At 50.7% G+C, this 25,456-nt stretch overlaps 3 protein-coding genes across 5 annotated transcripts in view; all 3 read right to left on the bottom strand.

Annotated features, from left to right (window-relative positions):
* The window catches only part of CR2 (complement C3d receptor 2), a 48,160-nt gene extending 41,689 nt beyond the window's left edge, over positions 1–6,471 (bottom strand). The window contains exons 1-12 of the mRNA XM_051808517.1: positions 6,264–6,471; positions 5,925–6,104; positions 5,550–5,732; positions 4,204–4,303; positions 3,812–3,897; positions 2,670–2,864; positions 2,131–2,310; positions 1,835–2,026; positions 1,575–1,674; positions 1,320–1,405; positions 603–797; positions 210–392 (exon numbers count right to left, since the gene is read on the bottom strand). Of these exons, the coding sequence (XP_051664477.1) occupies positions 210–392; positions 603–797; positions 1,320–1,405; positions 1,575–1,674; positions 1,835–2,026; positions 2,131–2,310; positions 2,670–2,864; positions 3,812–3,897; positions 4,204–4,303; positions 5,550–5,732; positions 5,925–6,104; positions 6,264–6,471 (1,888 nt within the window). The remainder of the gene's footprint in view (positions 1–209; positions 393–602; positions 798–1,319; positions 1,406–1,574; positions 1,675–1,834; positions 2,027–2,130; positions 2,311–2,669; positions 2,865–3,811; positions 3,898–4,203; positions 4,304–5,549; positions 5,733–5,924; positions 6,105–6,263) is intronic.
* A 382-nt stretch (positions 6,472–6,853) lies between these two features.
* CR1 (complement C3b/C4b receptor 1 (Knops blood group)) overlaps positions 6,854–25,456 on the bottom strand; it is a 49,237-nt gene continuing 30,634 nt past the window's right edge. Inside the window, exons 35-54 of the mRNA XM_051808515.1 lie at positions 25,204–25,267; positions 24,282–24,467; positions 23,930–24,025; positions 19,126–19,445; positions 18,821–19,006; positions 18,098–18,194; positions 17,329–17,411; positions 16,360–16,551; positions 15,667–15,849; positions 14,948–15,136; positions 14,717–14,816; positions 14,312–14,394; positions 13,941–13,961; positions 13,550–13,590; positions 10,680–10,755; positions 10,343–10,444; positions 8,399–8,581; positions 7,691–7,873; positions 7,348–7,527; positions 6,854–7,150 (exon numbers count right to left, since the gene is read on the bottom strand). Of these exons, the coding sequence (XP_051664475.1) occupies positions 6,870–7,150; positions 7,348–7,527; positions 7,691–7,873; positions 8,399–8,581; positions 10,343–10,444; positions 10,680–10,755; positions 13,550–13,590; positions 13,941–13,961; positions 14,312–14,394; positions 14,717–14,816; positions 14,948–15,136; positions 15,667–15,849; positions 16,360–16,551; positions 17,329–17,411; positions 18,098–18,194; positions 18,821–19,006; positions 19,126–19,445; positions 23,930–24,025; positions 24,282–24,467; positions 25,204–25,267 (2,846 nt within the window). The 3' untranslated portion in view covers positions 6,854–6,869. The remainder of the gene's footprint in view (positions 7,151–7,347; positions 7,528–7,690; positions 7,874–8,398; positions 8,582–10,342; positions 10,445–10,679; positions 10,756–13,549; positions 13,591–13,940; positions 13,962–14,311; positions 14,395–14,716; positions 14,817–14,947; positions 15,137–15,666; positions 15,850–16,359; positions 16,552–17,328; positions 17,412–18,097; positions 18,195–18,820; positions 19,007–19,125; positions 19,446–23,929; positions 24,026–24,281; positions 24,468–25,203; positions 25,268–25,456) is intronic.
* LOC127480470 (uncharacterized) lies at positions 21,362–25,276 on the bottom strand. Of its 3 annotated transcripts, none has more exons than XM_051808667.1 (7): positions 25,204–25,276; positions 24,936–25,004; positions 24,282–24,467; positions 23,930–24,025; positions 23,592–23,690; positions 22,488–22,702; positions 21,362–22,369 (listed from the first exon to the last, which is right to left on the bottom strand). In XM_051808667.1, exons 1-7 carry the CDS (start codon positions 25,227–25,229, stop codon positions 22,365–22,367), a joined length of 696 nt encoding a protein of 231 aa, XP_051664627.1. In that variant the 5' UTR covers positions 25,230–25,276; the 3' UTR covers positions 21,362–22,364. The 3 variants fall into 3 exon arrangements, with proteins under 3 accessions (XP_051664627.1, XP_051664625.1, XP_051664626.1); XM_051808665.1 differs by having other exon boundaries at positions 21,363–22,369; positions 24,936–25,034; XM_051808666.1 differs by having other exon boundaries at positions 21,366–22,369; positions 23,592–23,687; positions 24,936–25,034.

Genomic DNA, 25,456 nt, shown 5'->3' with positions numbered 1-25,456 from the left:
CCTACACAAAATATCATTACTCAGCTGTTCTGAGAGCTTGCACTTAGCGGGAACAGAAAGGGAAACCCTCAGAGGCAGATAGGGCTCCTCCTGCTTGTGGGAGCTTTGATCTCCGCCTCTCGCTGGAGGTTTGGTCTGCAGCGCTCAGAGCAAGAGCCAAGAAGGAAGAAGGAGCCCGGGGAGGATGAGAGGAGCCAACACAAACACACCTTCACACCGGGGCCGGGGCCGGCTCCACGTCCCGGCGACAGTGCAGTGGATGGAGGCGTTCCCGATGAGGGTGTAGCCCTCCGAGCAGCTGTACTGCACAGCCGAGCCCGGCAGGTGCCTGTCCGAGGGCTGGCCGCTGTGCTTCCCGTTGGGAATGCTCGGAGGGGGAGGACACTTCACCTCTGCCAAGGAGAGGCAAAAGGAGGTAAGGGATATGCACAGGGCAAGAAAGAAAATAAAGTAAAACCACAGCCTTCTAAAAAGCAAAGGAGGAAGGCAATTAACTCCGTTAACTCCTGTGGATGAATATCTGTCAGAGCCGTGGGATTTCCTCCTGCCAGTGACAACCAAACCTCGCCGGTGGGGACACCACAGAGCCCTCCCAGCCCTACCTTGGCACCGCGGCGCTGGCCCGCTCCACGCTCCGTGCTCCCCGTCCGAGGAGGTGCAGAGGATGGAGGGATCTCCTGCCAGCGAGTGCCCGGAGTCACAGGTGTAGGTGACCACGTCCCCGTAGGAGAAGGTGTCCCTCGAGTGCCCGCTGTGTGTCCCGCGGGGGATGGCCGGAGGTGGAGCACACACGATCCCTGCGGGCAGGCACAAGGGGACTTTGAGCACTGCAGCAGCACCCAGGGACTGCAGGACACACCCAGGAAAGGAATCAACAGGGATGGAGCCATCTCAGTGTTCAGTGTCCCAAATCATCCAGGAACAAACCTTGTATGGAAAAAAATCACCCATGGGAAGAAAAACCTGCACCCTCCTATGAGCCAGTTCCTTGCTGCCCGTCTGGAGGTGGTGGGACAATTCTTACCTCCCTTTCCATAACCATTGGTGACACACTCAGAGACAGACCAGCCACTCCATTCCTACACATGCCCTGTTACAGGGAGTTTAAAATAGTACTGTTTCTTCCCAGTTTGGAACAGGATAAATAAAAGACCTCTGGAAACATTTTTCAGAAGCATCAAGCCGAACAATGAAAATTAAAAGGAAAAATTTTACACATCCAGGGACTCGAATCTTTTGCCATAAAATCTTTGGCTTGAAAGAAGTTCCACTTGATCTTGCAAATCATCACCAAGGACCTTTTCCTCTGGCCTACTTACGTTGGCAGACAGGAGCATCTCCACTCCACGAGACACGTGTGCCAGAGACCTCGCATGTTCTCTGAGAGCTTCCAACCAGCTTGTACCTGGAGCCACACAGAAGGATTCATTAATTTAACAATCAGAGACTGGAGATTTCTTTGCAACCTTTGTAAGTGGAAGCCAAGACTTCTGACTTGGGAACTAAGTTGTGTAAAGCTGAAAATCCACTTTGGCTCTCACCTGGCAGCTGAATTCAGCTTGTGCAAGACTCACCCTTCGTCACAAGTGTAGTTAATTTTGGACCCGAAGAGGAGGTCTGTCAGGACAACAGCTCTGCCTTTCACTGGGTGCCCTGGGTCAGGACACTGCTTCCCTGGAAGGGAATGCCAGCCTTTGGTAACCCCCAGCTGCTACTCACATCCCAGCCAGGGATGCCAGCACAGAGAGCAGGTAAAGAAACCCATAAAGCTGGGAAAATGTGGAAAGCCAGCCAAGCCTGACACTTTGGGTTCTTCAGCACTCGTAGGACGTACTTTTACAGAACTCCAGCACCACAGACCATGTCTGGTTCCTGAGGCAAGTGATGGATGGTGGCATCCCCGGGTGCTGGGAATACCCCGGCCGGCACACGTATTCCACTGTCCTCCCCACAGGGAAGACGGTCTGGTTGTTGTGGGGCTCCTTCAGCTCAGCAAACTCCAGCCTGGCAGGTGCACTGCAGCCAGCTACCAAGAGAGAGAAGCCAGCCCAGTTGTTAAAAGAGCCAAGAAAAGGCAGATTTGGGAGAGCAGGGGAAGGTTAAGGCTCAGAGCCCTGTTTGAACACTTGCCCTGAGTGCAGACTGGCACGGGTGGCTCCCAGGTGTTATTGGGTTGGCACTGGACCGCTCTGTGGCCACGCAGGACAAAGCCTGGCTCACACTCAAAGGTCACGGTGTCCTGGTGTGAGTAGGCAGATCTAGGAGACACGATCCTCCCATTCTGGACCCGTGGGACAGGACAGTTTGCCTCTGGAAAAAGGAAGTGCAGGTCCTCAAAGCAGGCACTTAGGCAGAGCTGTGCAACTGAGAAGCCACACAGGACTGCAATCCCTTTTAAGACACAAGCCTGAAAATAATTTTCCCGTGGATGATGTCCTGTCTGCATCCAGGGATCTCAAACAGCACCAGAGAGACCCAAAGGGAAAGGTGAAGCTGGGGGTGCTGGAAGCAGCAGGGTGGCCCTCCAGCCTCCTGCCCTCAGCTGCACACCAGCCCTTGAAAACCCTGGGGCAAGAAATCCAGCTGTCTGGAATTTCCTAGTCTTTCCAAACTTCCCAGTAGTGCTGTGAGGATGGCACATGAGTATCTGCAGCCACACCCAGCCCTACCTCCACACGTGGGGATGGGCTCGCTCCACACGCCGTTTTCCCCGTCCTGGGTGGTGCAGTGGATGGAGGGCTCTCCGTGGAGTGGGAACCCAGGGTTGCAGGTGTATGTTACAGCTGTGCCATAGTGGAATTCATTCAGCAGCCTGCCCGTGTGCTTCCCATTGGGAATGTCCGGAGGTGGCTCGCAAGGGATACCTGCAGAGGGGCAGAACAAGGCTTTTGAGTTCAACAGCAGCACCAAAGTCCTGGAAATCCCTCAGTCTGTGGGGCATAAACACTTGTTCTAGTGATGGAGTAACTGCAGTGAAGTGACCTCCCAGGTGAGGACTTGCTGGCAACAGGATCCCACCTCCCTGGCCAGCAATTTCTGTGGCAGGTAGAAAACAGACCAGTAAAACCTCTGTGGAGGAAACACCTACACACTTTATATTTTTTACTGTTTAAGAAATAAGAAAGCAAGCAGTTATTTTGCATCACTTTTGCAAAATGCTGCTTTTCTGCGTGCAGTGCCAAGGCAAGCACAGGCACAGCCTGTACATCACCTTAGGTTCATATGTACCTGGAGAACATGTGAAATGCTTTAAAACCCCTGTTTTAAAACAAAGCAAATGTTTCTGTCTTCATATGAAACTGTCACCTAATCAGCAACACTGCTGAACCATCAGAGAAACACCCAGGTGTAACTGCTGAAGTGCAGCTCTTTGGGTGCAAACCAGTTATTTGTGCTTGGAGAGTAGGATCAAGCCCACAGTTTGGGATTTTGGGATTCCACTGCTGGCACAATACTCTGTCTGTCTCTAGGACTGACCCTCAGTCTCTCTGTGTCTGACAGTAACAGCCCCTAAGCTGAACATATTTTCCCTTCCTTTCTTGTAACAGGCTCTTGATGTCAGTCAGCAGCAGGGCACTCAAGTACTGCTGGGAAAGCTCCAGAGGAGACGTTGCTTTCTATAACCCATTAAGCTTTAGGATCTTGTACCTTTCCCAGAATGTTTTCTTGCAACTTCAAAACCCTCTGATAATTTTCATGCCCGCAGGGCAGAGGAATTGCCTGTGAAAGCTTTGATTGGAAAGGTGTGGCAGTCTCTGCTGGAAAATATTTCCCAGACCCATGCAAACCCCTGGAGCTGCGAGCTACTCACGCTGGCAAACGGGAACGTCGCCGCTCCACTCAACACGTCCACCAGAAATCTCACACCTTCTGCTGGATTGTCCAATTAACCTGTGCCTGGTGTTGAAAGGATTGAATGTTCATCCCAAGTCAGTTCAGTTGGGATTGCTGCCTCCCCCTGACCACCTTGGATGGTGGGATCAGCAAAGGTGTGGCACTGAAGGAGGAGTTCCTTCCTCGCTCTGCCAAACCCACTTCAATTATTTATATGTAGAGAAAAGATAGTGAGCACCTTAAAAGCTATATAGGTACAGAACCCTGCATGGCTTCTGTACAGAATCCATATGGAATGAGTGAATAGGAGGAAGAAAAACAGGGACTTACCTAATACACCTCTAAGCAGAAGCCAAAGCCAGGACTTACCCTTCCTCACAGCTGTAGACCACTGTTGACCCAAACTGGAGATCTGTTAGGGAAATAATTTTCCCATTCACAGGTTCACCAGGGTGACTGCACTGCTTCCCTGGGGGAGGAAAATACCCTCATTTTAGCCTTCTGTCTCTCCATACCATGGCACAACAGATGCAACTATTACTCCAGTCATCTGCCCATATTTCCAGTTATCCCCAAAAAAGGTTTCAAACAGCAAAGAGTTACATGGCTTCACTAGTCACATATCATTTGAGGACCAGATTAACAGAAAGGTTTTTTGCAGCATGGACAGAACCTAGGACCTATTCCTTCTTGATCAATGGACACCAAATCAAGGAGCTATTCACTTTTACAGAACTCTAGTGCTTCTGACCACACTCCGCTCTCAAGGCATGTAATAGTAGGTGACATTCCTGGGTGTTTAGCATATCCAGGTCGGCAAGTGTATTGCACAGTCTTCCCAACAGAAAAATCAATCGTATTTCTATGCTCCTCATTGAGCTCAGCAAAGTGTAACCTTGTGGGAGGACCACAACCACCTATTGAGAGAGAAAACAGACATGAGAGCCAGGCAGGGCAGGTGTGTCGGGTGCACACTGTCAGGAGGAAAGGGGTTTGGTTTGCCTTGCAAAACTGTTTATTAATATAGCCATTATTAAGCAAACACAGCATATTTTCTCAAAGGATTACAGAGGAACAGGTTCTTATTCTCAGGATATGCTTAAATCTTCCACTCACAGGGTTTAACCACATTTTTCAAACAGGGTTAGGGAACATAAGATAGCAGTGTACCCCGAGGCAGCTAAGTCATTATTTACCTGAAGATTCGAGCCTGTTTAAGGAGTTCTGGTGAAGGAATGATCTCTCACAGACGGGAATAGGAGGCTGCCAGCTTCCATCCTCCTGGCAGGAGACCTTGGCACTGCCTTGCAGGCTGTAACCATCCTGGCACTGAAATGTCAGTGTTTGCCCAGGTGCAGAGATAAGTCCTTGAACATCAACTTGCCTCCCATTGGCTGCAGTTGGGTTTATGCAGACAGTCACTGGAAATGAGGGTGTGCAAAAGGAGTTGGAGCAAAACAAAGCAAAGAACCACAGGCTGTTCATAACGCAACAACAAAATCAGCGAGACATCTGCTGCCACTGGAGCACAGGGAGGAGGGTGCTGGCTCTAAATTCATGCATCTGAGCTTATTCTTTACATATTAGAAAGCCATATATTTCATTAAAGAGGAATTTAATCCCTCACTGGAGGTCTCAGTGGCAACAGTGAGGGTCCCCCTGTGCTCAGAGCCACATTTTAAGCTCCTGCCTGAGGGGACAGAGCACAGACACACCTTCACAGCGAGGGCCGGGCTGGCTCCAGCTCCCTGAGGCTCTGCAAAATACATCAGCATTTCCAACCAGGTAATAGCCAGGATTGCAGATGTATCTTACAGACATTCCCACGGTAAAAAACGCTTTGCCCTGGCCATTGTGGTTTCCATTGGTGATCTCTGGAGGCATGGGGCAGGGTCGGACTGCAAGAGGGAAATGGGAAGTCATAACTCAGTGAGAGAACAGGATGCCAGGGGAAGGGAGTTGGGGTGATGCTGCATTGATGGGTTAAAACCCATCACAGGAACAGCTCTGCCTGCACAGGCTGTTCCTGCCTGCATGGAGCCCCTGCCAGGCAGGGCTGCCCTGGGGAAGCAGTGGGCACCCACACTCACCCCTCTGGCAGATGAGCCCTGGCGGATCCCAAGTTCCCCCAGGCTGGCACCGAGTCTCGTAGGTGTCCTCTGCAGCATAACCAACATCACAGTCAAAGTGAAGAGTCTCCCCAGCTTTGTAGGTGCTCTGCAGATTGTAGACCTTCCCATTCTGCACCTCAGGTATCTCGCAGCCAATTGCTGCAGGGAATGTGGACAACATCCATTAAACTTCAATACTTCAATGCACCCACAGCTTCCCCCCTTCTTGTCACTGCCATAAACCTGCCTGTTCTGTTGCTACAGGACATCCAACAGCCTTCCTGCCAGCCCACACCCAGGAGAGAATCATCCACCCACCTTCACAGCGGGGCAGGGGCCGGCTCCACACCCCAACCTCCGTGCAGGTGATGGACTCATTCCCAACCAGAGTGTATCCATCCCTGCAGCTGTAGTGCACAGTCACTCCTCGGGAAACCTTGTTGAGGGACTGTGCAGTGTGCAGCCCGTTGGCGATGTTGGGTGGCCGAGGACACGTCACCTCTGCAGAGGGAGGAGAAAAGCCCATGAGAGTGTCTGGGAGAGACAATTCCTGAGAGACAGCTCAGCTCCAACCTCCTGCATGTCAGACATGGGGGAAGGTGAAGGGTGAGGGTAGAGGCCTCAAAGCCCTGGTACTGCCAGCTCTGTCCTGACAGCAGCCTTTGGATGCTCTGTCTCTCCTCTGACTTGTCTGGACAAAGAATATTGAATTGATTCATAGAAATCCAGCTGGTCATCCCTAAAAAGCTGTGTTGCACCCCCTAAACTTGCCTGGTCCCCAGCACCATCAACATCTGGCTCTCCATAGCCATGCTGGAGCCAGGCTGCCACTGGAGCACAGGGAGGAGGGTGCTGGCTCTAAATTCATGCATCTAAGCTTATTCTTTACATATTAGAAAGCCATATATTTCATTAAAGAGGAATTTAGTCCCTCACCGGAGGTCTCAGTGGTAATGGTAGTGGTAATGTGTTCAGAGCCACATTACAAGTTTGTTCCCTGAGGGAACAGAGCACAGACACACCTTCACAGCGAGGGCCAGGCTGGCTCCAGCTCCCTGAGGCTCTGCAAAATACATCAGCATTTCCAACCAGGTAATAGCCAGGATTGCAGGTGTATCTAACAGACATTCCCATGGTAAACTCTGCTTTGCCCTGGCCGTTGTGGTTTCCATTGGTGATCTCTGGAGGCATGGGGCAGGGTCGGACTGCAAGAGGGAGACGGAAAGTCATAACTTAGTGAGAGAACAGGATGCCAGGGGAAGGGAGTTGGGGTGATGCTGCATTGATGGGTTAAAACCCATCACAGGAACAGCTCTGCCTGCACAGGAGCACATGTTCCTGCCTGCATGGAGCCCCTACCAGGCAGGGCTGCCCTGGGGAAGCAGTGGGCACCCACACTCACCCCTCTGGCAGATGAGCCCTGGCGGATCCCAAGTTCCCCCAGGCTGGCACCGAGTCTCGTAGGTGTTCTCTGCAGCATAACCAGCATCACAGTCAAAGTGAAGAGTCTCCCCAGCTTTGTAGGTGCTCTGCAGATTGTAGACCTTCCCATTCTGCACCTCGGGTATCTCACAGCCAATTGCTGCAGGGAATGTGGACAGCATCCTTTAAACTTCAATGCATGGACCAGATCCTGCACACACAGCCCTCTTTTCATCACTACCATAAGCCTGCCTGTTCTGTTGCTACAGAACATCCAGCATCCTTCCTGCCAGCCCACACCCAGGAGAGAATCATCCACCCACCTTCACAGCGGGGCAGGGGCCGGCTCCACCCCCCAACCTCCGTGCAGGTGATGGACTCATTCCCAACCAGAGTGTATCCATCCCTGCAGCTGTAGTGCACAGTCACTCCTCGGGAAACCTTGCCCAGGGACTGTCCATTGTGCAGCCCGTTGGCGATGTTTGGTGGCCGAGGACACGTCCCCTCTGCAGAGGGAAATAAATCACCCTGTGGGTCAGGTGTTTGCCCTTTTGTGAGTTACTAGGACTGTTTAAGTGATATCAGGGTAATATCCTAAATTCTGTCGCCTTTGTTCCATTTGCTGGACCAAAACATTAGTTAACTAAAGGTGCAGCTGCACCAATATTACAATCACTCTGCATCTGGAAGAAATTACTGGCAGTGAGGACGGTCCCAACAGGAGAACTCACAGGCACGTCACGGGATTTGGCAGAAATGCACACGGACGTGGAAGCAGCAAGAGCAGCGAGAAGCTCTGATTAGTTCCCATTCCAGGAGGAAGATGAAAATGCCCCACATCTGACCAGCAGCCGAGTAACAGGAATCCCCCTGGGGCAGCCATCCCACAGCTGGCTCAAGATCGTGCCGGGAGGTTCCAGCCCAGGGTTAACTTCTCCCACCGCCGCTTTGCTTTCCCACTGAATTTGGGAGGACACAAGAGGGAGCTTTCCCCCGCGGCCGTCACTGCTCGCACACGCTGGGACACTCACCCTTCTTGCACACTGGCAGAGGTGGGTTCCATCTGAGGTCAGCCCCGCAGGTGCTGGTGCGGGAGCCCTGCAGGGTGTAGCCCGGGTTGCAGGTGAAGCTCACGATGTCCCCGGGCCTGTAGTAAAGGCGAGCTCGGGGTACTCTCGTCCCATAGCGGATGTTTGGGAGCGGGCACAGGGGAACTGGAAGAGGGAGAGAAATGAAACGTTTACCTACAGAGCTCCCAGGTGTTGCTGTGGTCGTGGGGATGGTGTCCCTGCAGCCCCTTTATCCTGAGCAGTGGGGTGTGGCAGAGGCTGAAGCTGGGGTGGGTACCCCCGGGGCTGCAGGACCCCTCCCTGTGTGTCTGGGGGACCCTGCAGCTTCCTCAGCTGGCAAAAACTGGGTGTCCAGGCTTTCACATCAATCACCTGGTGAGGCCAAGAGCCGTTTCTGTCCCTTCTACAGGTTTCTGACCCACGGGCTCTGAAGCCCATCCTCTGGGTCTGATCCAACCCAGGCAGGACTAACTGCAGTCCAGGGGTCTGAGTGACCAGGAGCATGTGGATGTGCCAGAGCTGGGTGGGAGGGACATGGCATGGGCTGGGGGGTGTTGTGACACACTGTCCATGGCACCAACACCATGGTGTGGGAACACCCCTGTGCCAGCAAGGGGAAACCTCTGCTGCACCTTACAGGGGACCTGCCCACGAGAAGCTGCTCTCCAGGGGTGCCTGGGGGCTGTTTGCATTGAACCCCTGGAGAGAGGGAGAGGCAGACATGCAGAGAGGTGGACAGGTAGGCAGACATCCAGAGCCAAAACCACAAGGAAGAGGTTTTTTTGTTCGCTCAGCAAATATTTGCTCTAGCTATGGGAATGCAGAAAGAACTTAAGAGAAATGCCTCTCTCTGGCAATATCCTTTGTGACTAAAGAGCCACAGCTGGTCTCCCTGAGCTGTTTGGCGGAGCCCACCTCTGCTGTGCCCCTCACCAGCTCTGAGGTTGGCTTTGTTGGAGACCCACAGCTCTCCAGAATCACAGAGCACATGGGAGCAGTGACAGGAACTTCCAGAAGGCTGGAGAACCAAATGCACATAAATCAGCTGAACACAGAGATAACCAAGTATAACAGAAGAAAATAGAGCAGAAGAAAATACACCTTACCTTTTTTTTTAAATCTAAACATAACCCAAGCCTTTGCAGCCACTTGTCTACCACTGAGCCACCCCAGCCAGCTAAGGCAGGAGGGTCAGCCTTGGTCTCTCAAGGTGCCAATGACTAATTTACACAATTGAGGATACAGGCAGAAGTCTGCTCCACCCTGCTCAAACCTTGCCAGGGCGGCCAAGTGACAGCACCCACACTAAAAATAAGGGAAGGGGGAAAAAAAGCCCACCTGCAGTGATGGAGCTGAGTTTCTGTGTCTGTCCCATCCCAAATGAGAGGGTATCTGGGCTCCCTGCCACCTTTTTGTGCCCTGCATGTTTTCAGACCAAACATGCTGACCAGCACAGTCCTGTTGGCCGTTTTGCCCTCCTGCCCCATCCCACTGTATTTCTGTTTGCCACAGTTCCAATTTGTCAGAGGTCAAACCCAAGGAATTCTTGGAACAAGCTCCTTGTCTCACTGCTGGAAGATGCTGCACCCATAACAAGCTTTACTTTAGCAGTTTAAACATGTAGGTCAAGCCCCTTGTTCTGAGAAGCTGTGTAGGTAATGAAAGACCCTCCACAGCTCCCACTGCAAGGTTAAACCCCCCATTCCCCAGTCACTCGAGTGTGGCTCCAACACTATCCCAGAGGGTCTTTTTTATTAGCAGAGGAGCTTAGAGGCTCAGGGTCTGGCATGCCAAGGTCCACCTGGGACCAGCAGGGAAGAGCAAAAGGATCAGCAAGGAGAGGAGCAGCCACGAGAAAGAGGAGGGCTGCAGGAGGAAGGTCCCAGACCTGCCGGTCTCACTCACCTCGAGCCTCAGCCGTGGAGATCAGGAGCCAAGCAGAGCTGCCCAGGAGGCAGAGGGTGAAGGTAAGCACCATGCTCTGCTCCCTGGCACAGACTGTGGCTCCTGGGGGGGCGGTGGGAAGATATGGACACCCCAGTTCCCCCCAGCACCCCCCGCCTGTGGAAGGAGCCTCAGCCGCGGGACTTCCCGGGGCCGCGGGACAGGAACCCGTGGGCTCCCCGGCTCAGGGGAGGCTGCAGGTGCCCCACGCTGCTGCTGCTGGTTTGGAAGGGGAGGATGGGCCCCTAGGACCCTCAGGCATCTGTGGAAGAGGGGGTGTGGGTGCAGGCAGAGGTACTGTAGCCGAGCTGTGCCGTGGTGCGGAGCATCCTCCCCAGGGGAAGTGGCCTCAGGTCCCCAGGTGGTGATGGCACCTGAAAAGACACAGCACAGCTCACCTGGGTATGGGAAGGGCAGAGAGGGGCATTCCCTCCTCCCACACACATGGGACCAGCAGCAGTTGTGGACCTGAATCCTCCTAACCCAACCCTGGCTGCTCTAGGGCTCATCCCCTGCCGCTGGTTGGAAGAATAAAACCCCTCAGACAGGACTTTTTGGGGAAAGGAGCAGCCCCAGCACCCTCCAGCTCCTCACCTCACATAGCAGGTGACACTTCCTGAGCCTAAAACAAGCAGCAAGGCACGTCTTACTCAAGTCTTTTTATCCCTTTTATTGACAGAGAGCTTCCAATATTTACATGTCCAACATTCACACTTCAGAATTGCCCTTGGTCGTTTACACTCAGATTATAAAGTAAAAACATGTACAACTCCATTACAAACACAGTAGATAAACCCTCTTCAGTGGTGAATTTTGGCAACCACGCCTGTAGGTTACATCACAGCATTCACAATTCCTTTCATTTGGTTGTGGGGAGATCATTCCAAGCTGGTCCCCAAATCAAGTGTTAAATCATTCAGAAAAATCACTCTGGATGATGGAGTAGGAACGGTTGTGCTGGCATTAAAATAAAAAAACCAAGCACAACCCAAAGATACAAGGCTTTAGGAGGTGTTTTGTCCATCCAATCACTCATATGGCTTATGGTAAGAGATAAATAAAAATAACTAGCAACAGGAAAGTGCTTGAAAACAGGATCTCGCAGTGCCCCTGTGACAGCTGAACAGGACAGTGCTCTGCTGGGAACAGAGAACTTCGTGGGTCTATTTGGAACAAGACTAAAATGTTGATGGAAATGGCTATTTGTGTTTTTCCTTCTTACTAAATGTGTGTTCCTGTTAACAGGAAACCACTGGTGAAAATGGAGAAACAAAAAGTCTGTAGTAGACAGGTTTTGCTCCCAACTGTGCATCACAAGAAGCTCACAGATGGGTTACTTACCTCAGCAGCAGACAAAACCCCAAACCTCAAAATCTTGCTTTACCAGCAGCTAAAAGTCTGCGTGTCTCAGGCTTAACAAGTTTAAATTCCATCACAGTCTTGTTTCCCTTATAAACAGGAAACCTTCCAGTATTTATTTTATGAGATGACACCTCTTTAGCTTATCAAGTGACCCTTTAGCCAGGCTGAGCTCAAACCAGGAAAGGACACCAAGGCCCCAGCGTGGCCCTTCTATCAGCCAAACAAATCAAGGGCATTTTTACCTGTGCCTTTGGCTTAGACAAGGAGAGTGAGATCCCACACACTTCCTCCCTCCCCTCTGTCTGCCCTCACACACCATCCTCAGCACAACAACAACTAGGTCAGGTCAGACAGGATGAAAAAGTGCACAAAAGGTGTGGGGTTGGTGTCCTGTTCCCCATGGAGGAGCACAGGAAGGCTCTGGCTTGATGTCCATCTGCACCTACCTTGGATGAGGCATCACAGCGAGAGTCTCCCTGTGCAGGAGCCCCTCAGCCCTGCCACGAGTGGAGCAAGAGTCCAAAAATCTGCTTTTCCTCCCCAGCACTACGGAATCCCTGAGACATCCAGAGGCTGAGCTGGCACCAGCTGACCCACAGTGTGAGCCAGGATGGTCAGGGTGTACAGCACCCCCTGAAAAATCCTTTTAAAATGCAAATTCAGACATTCCTCACACTGGTTACCCCATGCAAAGGGCACTTGAGCAGCAAAAAGGTTCATATGCAGAGACTCTGATGTTTGGTGGCACCTGCAATTCTACATCCAGGCCAGACCCTGGAGCAGCTCCACTTCTTCCTGGGGCCTTCAGCCCACTGAGAGCTTCAGCACTTCCAGAGAAGCTCCAGTGAGTTCAGGGACAGGAGCTGTTTCCATGAGGTACTTGTGGAGAAGCCTCAACATGACACAAAGAGGGTGCCAGGGCAGAAACCTTCAGCTGAAGCTTAAAACTAACTTTAGTTCCTAGAGGAAGGGTCAGAATAGCTGTTCTTTGCTATAAAAGCCCTGAAACTTTTTCTCTCAGGTAAAATTCCTGCTGTTGCACAACAGTTCATATTCACCTTGAAGTAACAGCTGCAACTGTGCTTTATAGGAAGAAGAATGTGAATATCTGAGGAAGTGACTCAATGTGGCAATTAGTGCTGTGGTTCAGTTGATATGGTGGTGTTTTGTCAAAGGTTGGACTTGATGATCCTGGAGGTCTTTCCAACCTTAACAATTCTGTGATTTTCAGTGCTGCCAGTGCTCACAGAGAATGCCCAATTTATACATCCCATTTGTTTCAAGCAATTTGTTTAAGGGGGTATCACTCACATGAAGACATTCACTTTAACCCTCTCAGCAGGGGCAGCATTTTCCACCTCAGGACACTTCAGAAACCCATAAGTCCTGATCAGGACCAGGCACAACATGACCTTAGAGGGGCTGAGGAACCCAATGTGCAGAGGTACCCAAAGCTCAGGATTTTCTTGAGCTTCCTCTGTTACAGCCTGAAGGTCTTTGGCATCTTTGTGACTTAACACAGGGATAACTGCACTTGATTTCTGGACAGCATTCCAGCCAGGTGGCAGAGAGCTTCCCACTCCATTCCAGCCCCACGAGCTGCTGTGTCCAACACAACGTGCTGCAGCTGCAGCCAGGAGTGTGAGTTCTTCCCAGGCAGCAGCTGGAACATCTGGGCTTTGCCAGGCCTGTTGGTTGCTGCTCCAGGGCCAGTCTCACAGGAGGGAAAAGCAGAGCACTGGGATCAGTCTGATGGAGTCCAACACGTCTACAGGTGCCTTCTCACTGTGCCTGTTCCCAAACTTAGATGTTCATGATCAGCATTGCCAGGAGGAGGGGGAAGATTCCTACAAGGTACAAATAAGAAGCTTCAGTCTTCACTTCAAACATAGTTAAATATCTTTTTCCCTCCTTGTTCCCCTTTACATTCCCCTCTCCCTTTTCAGTTCATGATCCTAAAGCACCATAAGAAGCTTCAGGTTTCACTTCAAATATAGTTAAATATCTTTTCCCTTCTTGTTCCTCTTTACATTCCCATCTCCCGTTGCAGTTCATGATCCTAAAGCACCAATGATACCAACATGACCAGAGACTGTAACAAAAGGCTTTTAAGCCCATTACAAGGAGAACACACAGGAGACAAGAACAAAGACAGGCAGGAGCCGGGTACAGGGGTTCAGGAATTTGTATTACTCACCAACAACGATCATGTTTGCTCCTGGAAAGGAAGGGAGACAAAACATGAAACTCTGCACCCATCCAGCACAGTTATTCATAAACTACACAACATGCAGTGTCTCAAACTGGAGGAAATGAGCATGGAAAACAACAAGCAACACACAGAATGGGAAAGAGAGGCTCCCTCCCCTTTGCCAGCATAATTTCTGAACTGTACAGGAATATTGCAGCAAAGGCCTCACAACTTGAATTGTATTGAAATCCTGATTTTTAGGGTTGATTGATTAAGAAGCACAAGGAAGAGCAGCCCAAGCCCACCAGCAAGGCAGCCACACCAGAGCAGTTCCAGCTGTTATCTTAATGGCTCTGTGCAGGGGTTTTCCCTCTTACTTGAGCAGTAGGGAGGTGCTGGATCCCAGTGAACTCCATTTCCTGATGCCACACATTTGGCAGAAGGGTTTATTACCTTATACCTAAGGAAAGAGAAGAAGTTTACTCCTTTCCAGAAGGGGTTTTTCCCCACTCCCCAACCACCACACACAGGCAAGTGATTAACCAGAGGCCGTCCTGCTGTGAAATGGGATGTGGCCACAAAGTAAAAACACCAATAAGAGCTGAATCAGAGCAGTTCACTGCATCAAACACAGGTGTCTGACCACACACTGATCTCACTGGAGCCAAAATACACACTTGCACTGGAGAGTTGCACTGGGAAACCGAGGGAGGGATGGTGCTGCCTGTGATCCCTGTCCATGGACCCTCAGGATGGTCCCTTCCAAGCAGTGACCCACTCACCCAGAATTGCAGGTGAACTTCACAACTGTTTCAAAGGGGAAAGTTTTTTCGTTTCCAGCCACATTCCCGTTCTTTACTTCGGGAGGAGAGCATTGCTGTCCTAGAAGAAAAGAAAGCAGCACAGGAATTACTTCAAACCCATGGCATGACCCAGTTTTCAGAGTAACATCCCAAACACGTCCAAATCCCTCCCACAGCCAAGCAAGGCAGGAGAGGAACAGAGACACTCACGGACACAGAAGTCTGGGTCTGCAGCAGACCAGGTCTCATTACTCTGACAAATGACAGTAGAGGACTTTCCAGGTGCTGCCTTATATCCTGGGTTACACTGATAGTCCAGCTTGGTTCCATAATCAGAGCTGTCACCCACAGGTGTTGGTAGTTCAGCAAAAGGGAAGCGTGGAGGGGAACCACAGCGGACTAACGGTGGGAGACAAACACAAGGCTGGTTACAGAACACACCCAAGGGGTCTGCAATGACAGCAGTGAACTGCATGCTTTGGAGCACCAAGGTTTTAACCTGCTTGAATGTCTGGGGCACGGTTTGTATCTGAGCCTTTCAGCAAAGAGCAGTGGATGTCACAGTTTGCTTAACCAGACTGGGTAAATCTGCCTCAGAGATGCTCCTTCCCTGCCCACCAACCCAACCTGCAGGGCCCCCATTAAGCTGAGCTCGAAGCCAAAACATCCCCAACAGGTCTGCAAGCTGCTGAACCAAACCTGGCAGGTGTGGAAGACAGCTGTGTGTCTCCTTTCAGCGAGCTTTTGGATCATTTGCTATTCCCAAATAAACAGCTTTGGGCCTGAGCTGCCACGCTGAGGACCCAAGGGGGTCTTGCCCTATGCAAAGGCATGGCTGCAAGTGCACCAGGTTTGAAGTGGACCTGCTCTACAGCTCTTAGACCTACTTCACCACAATTGCTCAAGGAAATAAACTTGTTTCTACTCACTTTTCTCACATGTTGGCAGAGGTGGAGTCCAGGAACTGTTTGCTTCACAGGTAACTACACTACTACCGTTCATTTTATAACCAGGATTACACTCAAAGCTCACTGTATCTTTATATGTGTGCTCAAGGCCAAAGCCAGACAACCTTTTCCCATTTTTCACGTCTGGATCTTTACAGCTGACCACTGGAAGTGAAAATAGGACGATGAGAAAATTTATTAGAAGAAAAAGCCCTGCAGTGACACGAGAAGCTTACTGAGCTCACTAAGAGAATCATAGGATGATTGAATGATTTGGGTTGGAAGGGACCTTAAAGATCTTCTAGTTCCAAGTCCCTGCCATGGGCAGGGATGCCACCTACTAGATTAGAACTGCTGTCCTCTCACTTGGAGAGAGGCAGGTCCCCAGTGGGGTGCAACTAATTGGAACAGAGACATCATTAAGGAAGCTGCATGTGAGCACTTCATTTTTCATCTGCAGGAAGCCCTGGGCATGGGCAGGGAGAGGGAGGATTTCTGCAGGTTGAAGAATCCTGCCTCTGGCCATGACCTGGGAGCCCACAGCATTAAGCTTCCTGGAAATCCTTTTAGGATCAAATCAACCTTCTCATGTTTGGCAGCCCATCGGGAAGGTACAAACTGGGAGAGGGATGAGAAACAAAGCTGAAAGAATAAGGAGAGAAAGCAAGCACTTACTTTTGCATTCAGGGGCTGGAGCATTCCAGGTTCCCTGGTAGTTAGGGCCCATTGTACAGTAAATTGTGACATCTCCAATAAGAGACAAACCAGTGTTACAGCTGTAACTTACAGAGGTGCCAAAGGTGAATTCTCCTTCCCCACCAAGGAGCAGCCCATTCTTGATTTCAGGAGGTGGTGGGCAGGCAATAACTGCATGGGAAGGAAACAGTAAGGAAACGAAGGAATACTTCCCTCAAATATGAAATATAGATTTAACTACTAAAGCAAAAAACCCACAACCCAAACCAAAAAGACACAAGACAGGGAAGCACCCCAGAAGCCATCACCTCAACCTAAAGTCTGGAATGTGCCCTTCCGTTCTGAACGTTTTCCAGAGTTTGTTTTTCTAAAATGGATAAAGGGGAAAACAGCAAAATGGCATCTGTTGTCCAAGAGCTGCCACCACAGAAGAGGTCTTTTGGGGGCAGTGAATGTGGTCTCTCCAGGCAGTTTGGCCCCCTCACCTTTGTTATGCTGACAAGGATGAGGCCAGAACACCCATTATAGTAGCAAAGCATCTAAACTGTCAGTCAGGCCTATCCCACAGTGTGCTAAAAAAGCCCAAATAGCACCATCAAGACTCTTTATCACTTATTTCCCCTTTGAAAATAAAGATTTTGGATGTGCAGCCACGTCTGAAGGCATCTCAGTCCCAGTCAACCACAGATCCTGACAAAGCAATTCAGCAAGGAAGTTTCTCATGGATCTGACTACAGAGCTGCTGCCAACATCCACAGACCCTCCTTTCTATTTAAATTTTCATTCTCAGCTCCAGAGGGAGGGGTAAGGAGTCAGTCTCATTAAAGGCTAAAGGAATTTGCATTAGGTACCAAGAAGAGATAATCCACCTGCCAGTCCCCAAACCAGCAGATACATTACAATAGCATTGAGGAAGAGATGTGCATAAACCAGTTAAGATCTGCTTACTCTCACAGATTGGAATGTTATCCCAGTAAGCTTCACCATTTTTAAATACACACTGTGCAGTTGGTGGCCCAACTAGTCGGTACCTGAGAAAAGGAAAGGTTGAATCTCTTTGAAAAAAAGCAAAAACTTTGAGAAATTGAGAAAGTTGTACAGTTTCTAGTGGTATTCTCTGGAGAAGCTGAACCCTAGGGTACAGTCAGCCAGCCCTCCTATGAAATACCATTTTCTCAACACCTAAAGGAATGCAATACATGATGCAATTGGAGGAAACTGAATTCTTGCACAAGCTCACAGGACCACGAGCAAGACTTCATCTCACCCTGCATCTGTTCAGCCTCGTCTGTGCAGTGGCAGATCCAAACAGCAGCTTATCTTCTGAGCAGAGCCAGGTGTTACTGACACACTGAACCACCCTCCTTCCCTTTCCCAGCATTTTCCAGGACACCAGAGCCCTCTTTATCTCAGCCATGGGCAGCCAGACCCAGCTTGCAACAACAAACACTGAATTGCCAACGAGCAGCAACAGGAAAGGAACCCAATTCTTTGCAAAGCAGCCAAAAAGCAATCTGCAAAGTCCACACCCTCAGGCCCAGAGGATTATTATGTTTTGACAGCAGGAGCAGAGGGACAGCCCATTCCCTGTGGCTCCCTGCTCCAAACACCTCCCACCGTGCCTGTGCTTGCAGAGGAGCAGCCCCAGCTGTTCAAAGCTGTCCCCTGGGTGCTGTCACCCCACCTCGACTCACCAGGAGCTTGGGCTGACACTTACCCAATGTTACAGGTGAAGGTTATGGTCGCCCCAAGCAGCAGATTGGTGCTGGTGTGAAAGTTGCCATTCGAGATGTCTGGTTGCCCACACGACTTTCCTGGAAGGGCAAGTGCTCAGCATTACCTTTATTTTATAGGATCAGAGTGAAATCCAGCTGACAGTAGCTGTTCAGTGTCATTACTGACTAATTGACCGTTTATCAGGCACCTGACTGCCCTGAGAGCAAGCACTAGCACTTGCAGAAGAGATACAAGAGCCACATTAATTTCAACTGAAAGTTAAAACTCAAATGAAAAGCAAATAACAGAATAGAAAAGGCTGAGGACAAGTTAGAAAAAGCTGAGGTTTATGTGCTTGCTGAAAAAAGACACTGATAAAAAACCCAGAGGTCTTGGTCCACAAGGAAATAGCATGAAGGGGATGGGGACAGGATGTCACATGGGGACAACAGACACTCACAGCCTCCTCCACACCGTCCCTTGTGTCTGTGTGAATATATCACAGCACTAACGCTGCACCACCAGCTGGTAAAGTCAGAATGGCAGAGATCATCATTTCTAAGCAAAAGGGCCACCCCGGGCAGGCACCCAGGGTGGGCACTTGTTTTAACTGCCCTAAAACAGGGACGGGGGAGCATCGTTCCGAGCCGGGCTGAGCCGTGAAGGGGTTTGTGGTGCTGCAGGGGCTGTGCCCGCCCCCCAGTCCCACCACGGGGGAACCCACCGATGCAGAAGTCGGGCTGCTCCGACCAGGTGGAGTTGGGGAGGCAGGTGACCACGGGGGCCTGGTCCCCGTTCCTCACGTACCCCGGGCGGCAGCGGTACCTCAGCTGGGTCCCCACGGGGTAGGATTCCTGGGGGGTCGTGGTGAGCTCCGCAAAGACGAAAGTCGGCGCCTGCGGGCAGGTCCCTGCGGGCAGAAAGGTGATGGTGACGGGGCTCGTCCGAGCCCTTCCCCGCCCCAGCCCCATTTCCACGCGGGTCCAGCCCGGCCCCACGCAGCCCCTGTCCCGCCGGGTCCCCGCTCACCCCAAGCGCCGGGCAGTGCCAGCAGCAGCGCCAAGAGCCAGCGCAGAGCCATGGCCGGAGCTGGGGCCGCTCCCGGAGCTGCTCCCGGTGCCCGGTCCCTCCCGGTGCCGGCTCCGCGGGATGCGCAGGGATGCGGAGCGCGGCTGTCCCCGGGGCCGACGCGGATCCCTGTCGCGGCTGTTGCACGAAGGGACCCTTTTCCTCGGGCTGCTGAGGGAAACGAGTGCCTCGGCTCCTCTGTGCCCCCGGGGCTGTGGGCAGCGGCTCCTCGGCTAATTCCCGAGGCAATTCCCACACCTGTTTCGGCGGCTCCCAGGGCGCTGCCGTTTTATAGTTTAATGAGAGGAAATGATGCCGCTTAACAAACGAGGAACAGCCAGGGTTCCTTCCTCCTCCCCTCGGCCTCTCCTGCCCCACCCGATTCCAGGGAAGGAGTTTACCTTTGGGATGCATAACCCAACACGTAGCATGAGTGACTTACCCCAAACAACTGTAAACACGTGGAGTGTCTGCCTTGTGAAGGCTCCTTATTCCTGGTCACCACACACTTGGTCCTCAACTCAAGGACAGCCTGAGGTCACCACAGATGTGTTTTTTTCCCGAAGAGCACTTGTCCTCCTGCCACACCGTGTTGCCCCATTCCTAGGTGTTGCAAAAGTGTCACACGAGTTGTGTGACCAGTCTGTGAACTGCGGGGCTGGTTGCATTCAAAAGAGCCAGTTGGTGTCATGAACAGCACGATTTATTGGATGCAACATATGCAGTTCTTTTGGATTGCTGGTGGTAAATGGATTAAGTGCAGAATAGCTGCAGAGAGCACTAACAATACCATTACAATCCCAAGCCTAATTTCCCGTGTCAACACTTGGCACAGCAGAGGGCACAAGACTTGCCAAAAGGCGTCTCTTCTGCAGAGGGGGAGGAGGACAAATGTGTTGATTTGTCCCTGCAATTTCATGTCGAATTCTTCTCCCTGAGTTGTACACAAACACAGGGTACGTTTTATACCTTATTAACCCCTACTGAGCAGAGTGCTGTGGTCAAAGCTTCTGGTTTTTGTGGTTGTGTTGTAAAGAATATTTCCTGGTAGGAGGTGTACTTGGTTTGTACAAACCCTTTTGGAATATCAGGTGGAAGATGACTGTGAAGCTTCCACCTCATTCCATTGTTCTTCCTCAATGCCACAGCAACACAAACCACAAGACCTCCATCAGGTGTCCATGTTTGCACCATTGCATATTGAATTTTGCACTTTCTTCACTGTTTTCTGCTTCCAACACTGTGTCATTGCTTCACCAAGAGGTGAGATTGACCTTCTGTGCCAGCCAGGTGAGGTTTAGGGCACGCTGGTGGGACCACCTGGCACCCCTGAACAGCCCCTGCTGCCTCCAACCCTGCATTCCAAGGGATGAGCAAGCAGGGACAGGGAGGGACAGCAGGCAGGGCGTGGGACAGCTCATGTGCTCAGGTGGCCATTGCCTCTCCCTCTCCTCCAAGCAGATTTACACCTACCAGCACAAGCCCATGGAAATGTGCTGTGCCCCAGTTTGATAAGAGATACAACAGAAGGATCTGGGGACTGTGTGGTGCTTTTGTCCTCCCCGTGGCACTGCCCGTTTGCCACCCCCATCTGGGTGTTTTCCAGAGCCCCCATCAATGCAATCTCTTGGCAAACACTGATAAAGCAGAAAGGCAAATGTTACAGCCTCTGCTTTATCAATATTTTGTCCCCTGTATCAAACTGAGTACGAGCTGTGCATGGAGCTGAATCCTGGGAACATCCCGCTGGAGCTGCAGCCTGGGTTTTTGGGTAGAGAACATGCCAGCAGTGGCACCTCAGCTCCGTCATCACAGTTCCCAGGAAAGGCTGGGCACGGCTGTGGGTGCCAGGGCAACAACAGCGATTATCTGAGCAGAAGCAATTAGTGAGCTCGATTACATCCGGCAAAGAATGAGGCTGCAAAATCACTTAAAGCACTCTAGGAGAAGGCTGGATTAGTAAACACGAAATAAACCCCCAAGCCAACATACCAGTACTCCTTATTTTAGATTCCTTTTATTTACAAAACAGTTTTACTGTAAATACTCTAATTTTTACACTTGCTCCTGATCGCTAGGAAAGGAACCTCGGTAAAAAAAAGTTTAAAAAATACGAATAAATCTTGTAAGGCTGTGCAAAAAGAGGGTGCCTATTACGAAAGATTTACTGAATTTTTAAAGCCTTGCTATAAGAGCTGCAAAAATAGTTTTTTCATACAAAAATAAACAAAGTAGGTATTAAACCAACACGGAGCTGGGTTTTGAAGTATGTTTGATTTTCCTGCTCCTTTACCAAGAAGTCGTTGGTGGTGAAGTCAGACCTTTGACTTCAGGTTGCCTTATTGTACTAAGAATTTCATCCCTGACAGTGGGTCAGGGAAAGGGAGGGGAAGGGGAAATTTACCCCACTCTTAAAAATTATATTTGCTTGTTAGTGTCCCTGGGAGATCAAAACCGCATGGGGACCTCTCAGCAGGTACTCCTTTGTGTTTATTCTGTTGCCAGAAGAACTACTAGCACCTTATTAAAAGGACTTACTCTAACAGTTACAAAATAACACAGTTTATTAACACAAATTGTGACCAGCTAATAAAGGTTTATAGTCGTCGGTGATAGAGTCTGTCTACAAAACATGCTCAAAAGAAAGTAATAATACCACAAAAAAAGCACAAATACAGATTTAAGCAACCTACTACCACATTATGAAGAGAAAGCAAACTCTAGTTCCTTAAAAGTTTAGATTTCTCACCCCATAAGCATCCTTAAGGGGGGATGAGAAGACAGGTTCAGCCCGATGGCTGATCCAGCAGTTTCAATGGAAATCTTCCTTGGATCTTTTCCCCATCTTAACCTCCTTTTCATACCTTTTTTCTTGGAATTTGCATGACTCTGGTCATAAGGGTTAGGCTGAGATAAAGTTAGCATCTATTCCTTTTCTGATGGATGGATGACAGAGGTCAAAAGTTACCATGTTCCCTTGCAGGATGTCTGGAAGAGGGGATGTGGTGTCTCCACATCACTCCATTCTTTGGTGTATCCATGTGTTTATCCATGCACAGGGAACATCCTCAGTGTACCCTGACCTTCTCAGCACCCATCAGAGCCAGGTGGCTTTTGATTTCCAGACTCTTTATCAATTACTCCACACAGTGTCAGGGATTAGTGTCAGAATTCCCCGAGGACGCCGCAGCCCCCTGGATTTATCCTGCAACAGGGAAACAAGAAGCTTAATCAGGGTGAGCCCTCAGGCTTTGGGAGGAAAGCCAGGTTTGTGGTGCTGTGGCCCCCACCCCAGTGACCTGAGGGGTGTTTTGGGTCCCTACCATCGGGTGCCTGGTGCCGGGGCTGGCACAAGTGTGTGTGGGTTGGCACCGCACAGACGGGGCACACGTGGCAGCTGGGGGTGTGCTGAGGCACGAGGTGGGCTGGGGTCCCCTCTGCAGCCAGGGGACACACCACAGGACTGCTCCACGTGGCGCTGTGGACAAGGGAGAGGTGCAGCTGGTCCGTGCAGGGAGAGCAGACGGGGCCCTGCGGGCTGTGGGGAGAGAGACAAGGGTGGGTGAGTCCCAGTGGGGCGGTGGCAAACTGCTCCTCACTAAAGCACAGCCTCCAGCACCCACAAAAGCTGGTTTCCCTGGTAATTTCAAAGATATTAACTTTTTAAACTCAAATAAGCAGCGATTCATGAATGAAGAACTGAAATGGCTCCTCCAGTGTTAAGGGCTAAAAGCACTCACACAACAGTGGGATATAAATGGAAAAAAACCCAAAACAAGTGGAGTAAAAAGAAGTTCCCACTTACTGAAGATAAAGCAAGCAGATGCACACGTCAGACCATGTTTATTTAACTAAATATTTATTTGAATTTGTCAGTGATGACTCTGTTAAGGAAGTTTTGGGAGCCTGAGAGAGCATCAGATTCTCATGGGCAAGTGTCAAAAGATAAGTGAACAGAGCAAACAGGATTATCTTGCTCACCTGATTGCTGCTCTGCCCAAACTCCTTATCCTGCCCCAAGCAAACTAACCATGCCTAGAGGTGGGAAAAGCACTGGGCAGCAGGAGAACAGAAGCTGCAGGGTCTCTCACAGCACCAGGCTCTTTGCTGCCTAACCAAAACCAGAGCTCCAAAGAACACAAGGCCCAGCCAGGTGAGCACAAGGAGCACAGGCTGATTCAGAGACACCCAAGGAAACCACTCAAGCACTGTCTGAGCAAACCTCACCCCAGTTTCACATCCCTTTGCTTGCAAGCAGGCACCACACCACTGTGCTGACACAGAGCTGGAGGCAAGTGGAGCCAGCATTCACGCACTGTCAGTGTGTTTTTATCTGAAGAGTTGAACTCTCATTTCGAGGACACTGGGCACACACCCCGATGCCCAATGCTCAGAGGAGCTGCCTGCACCGGCCTCACCACACTCACCCCTCATCCTGCCACTCCCTGGGTGCCACAGCACTGCTGTCCAACTGTCCAACGTGGGCACGGAGCCAGTTCTCACAGACGGGGCAGATGTGGTGGCTGCTGTGGAGAAGCACCATTAATGCTGTGCACTGACTGCATGGATGTGCATTCCAGGCCAGCTTGGAACAACCTGGTCTAGTAGAAGGTGTGCTCTGCCCATGGGAACTGGATGATCTTCAAGGTCCCTTCCAACCCAAACCACTCTGGGATTCCGTGATAAAAACAGATTTGCTCTACTCTGAAGTGATTTTTATCCAATCCCACCATGACATCTGTGTGTTTTTAAGTGGAAGACAGACCTTTTGTGGCCCATGGGCTGCTCTGCCTCACTCCTCTCTGGACCAGCTTCTCCTGCACCATGATCCCTCTGCACATCCACAGCTTTGGCAGGAGAGCTGAACACAGACAAAGGGAGAGAAGACACCTGAATCACCTGAATGTGTGGCTTTCCCAGAACACCTGCTGCCTGACAGAGCCACCTTTTTCTAAATATCAAATACTTCCTCCTGCCGAAACTGGACTTGGAGGAACCAAAAGAATTCCAACTGCAAAACCTGCTCCATTTACATAGAAATGCTTTTTCCTCCTTGGGGAAAGTTTTGCCCTCCGTGGACCCACGCGAGGGGAGCAGGAGCAAGAGCCTGGTGGTACCTGGTGCCTGCTGGGCTTTGGCTCTCCCTGTCACCAATGCTGGGGACCGAGTAGGTGCGTGGTTTGCTGGTGCTCAGCCAGTGCTCGCAGGCGGCGCAGCCCTGGGGCGTGGGCACCGTCAGAGGGGCCAGGGCATCGTGCAGCTGCTTCCTGCAGGTGGGACACACGTGGCAACTCGTTGTGTGGCTGTGGAGGAGAGAGAGGGGGAGAATCACAGAATCAGCTGGGTTGGAAGGGACCTCTGAGATCATCAAATCCAACCCTTGATCCAACCCCGCTGTGGTTCCCAGCCCATGGCACTGATGCCACATCCAGTCTCTTCTTAAAAACCTCCAGGGATGGAGAATCCCCCACTTCCCTGGGCAGCCCATTCCAATGGCTGAGCACCCCCTCTGGAAAGAAATTCTTCCTAATATCCAACCTAAACCTCCCCTGGCACAGCTTAAGACCATAATCCCTCAGGCTGAGCCCAGAGAGCAGCCAGTGAGCACCAAACCCTCCCGTGAAGCCGACGGTGCCTCTCAGCAAATGGTGTGTTGGCATTTGAGAGCCCAAAACTTCCTGAGGACGTGTTTTTACAGGTCACCAGTGAGACCCATGGGTACAGTTAGAAGGCTGGCACAAGCTTTTGGGCAGATGAACAAGCAAACCTACCAAAAATAGGAATTCCATGGCATCGGCTGCTTCTGCGGGCACATCGGTGCATCCCTTCCCTTCTTCACCCTGTGCTTTTGTAAATTCATGTTATAAGAGCTGAAGAGACAGAAGGGAGAAAATGTGTAGAATAAAAAGCAAATTAGCAACACGAGAAGATAGCACTAACCATGAAAATATATACTGAAGGTACAGAGCTTGAAAGGAAACATCCACTTACCCCTAGGGGAAAGTTAAGATTTTCAAGGGGCAGCCTTGTGTCACTTACTGTTTTTCATTGTCTTTCCGCCTCATGATGATCCCAGCTAGAATTCCAAGGGCTACTGGGGGAACTAACAAAGAAGGGAAAAAAAAAACCAACTGCCAACCCAATATTTAATCTGTAATTTAAGTGAAATACTGCAGTTTGGGCAGCAAAATTCTCTGTGCTGGCGCTGTCTGTCAACCTCAGGGCTCCCTGTCAGCCAGATAATTGCAAAATCCTTCTCCTGCCTCTGAGCATGGAGCACAGGAGCCACTGC

This window comes from Manacus candei, unplaced genomic scaffold, assembly GCF_025592945.1.
Source record: "Manacus candei isolate 608988 ecotype Guabito, Panama unplaced genomic scaffold, ASM2559294v1 h1tg000073l, whole genome shotgun sequence".
NCBI classification, from domain to species: Eukaryota; Metazoa; Chordata; class Aves; order Passeriformes; family Pipridae; genus Manacus; species Manacus candei.
Note: the sequence above shows the minus strand (reverse complement) of the source record. Positions and strands in the feature narration are given on the sequence as shown.

Excerpts from the sequence above, each read along its gene's own strand:
- LOC127480470 (XM_051808665.1), bottom strand. The coding sequence starts at position 25,229 with ATGAGGCGGAAAGACAATGAAAAACA. Across the intron at positions 24,026-24,281 it reads CAAAGCCCAGCAGGCACCAG|CTCTCCTGCCAAAGCTGTGG; the intron begins GTACCACCAGGC and ends GTCTGTGTTCAG. Across the intron at positions 23,691-23,929 it reads CAGCCCATGGGCCACAAAAG|CAGCCACCACATCTGCCCCG; the intron begins GTCTGTCTTCCA and ends GCTTCTCCACAG.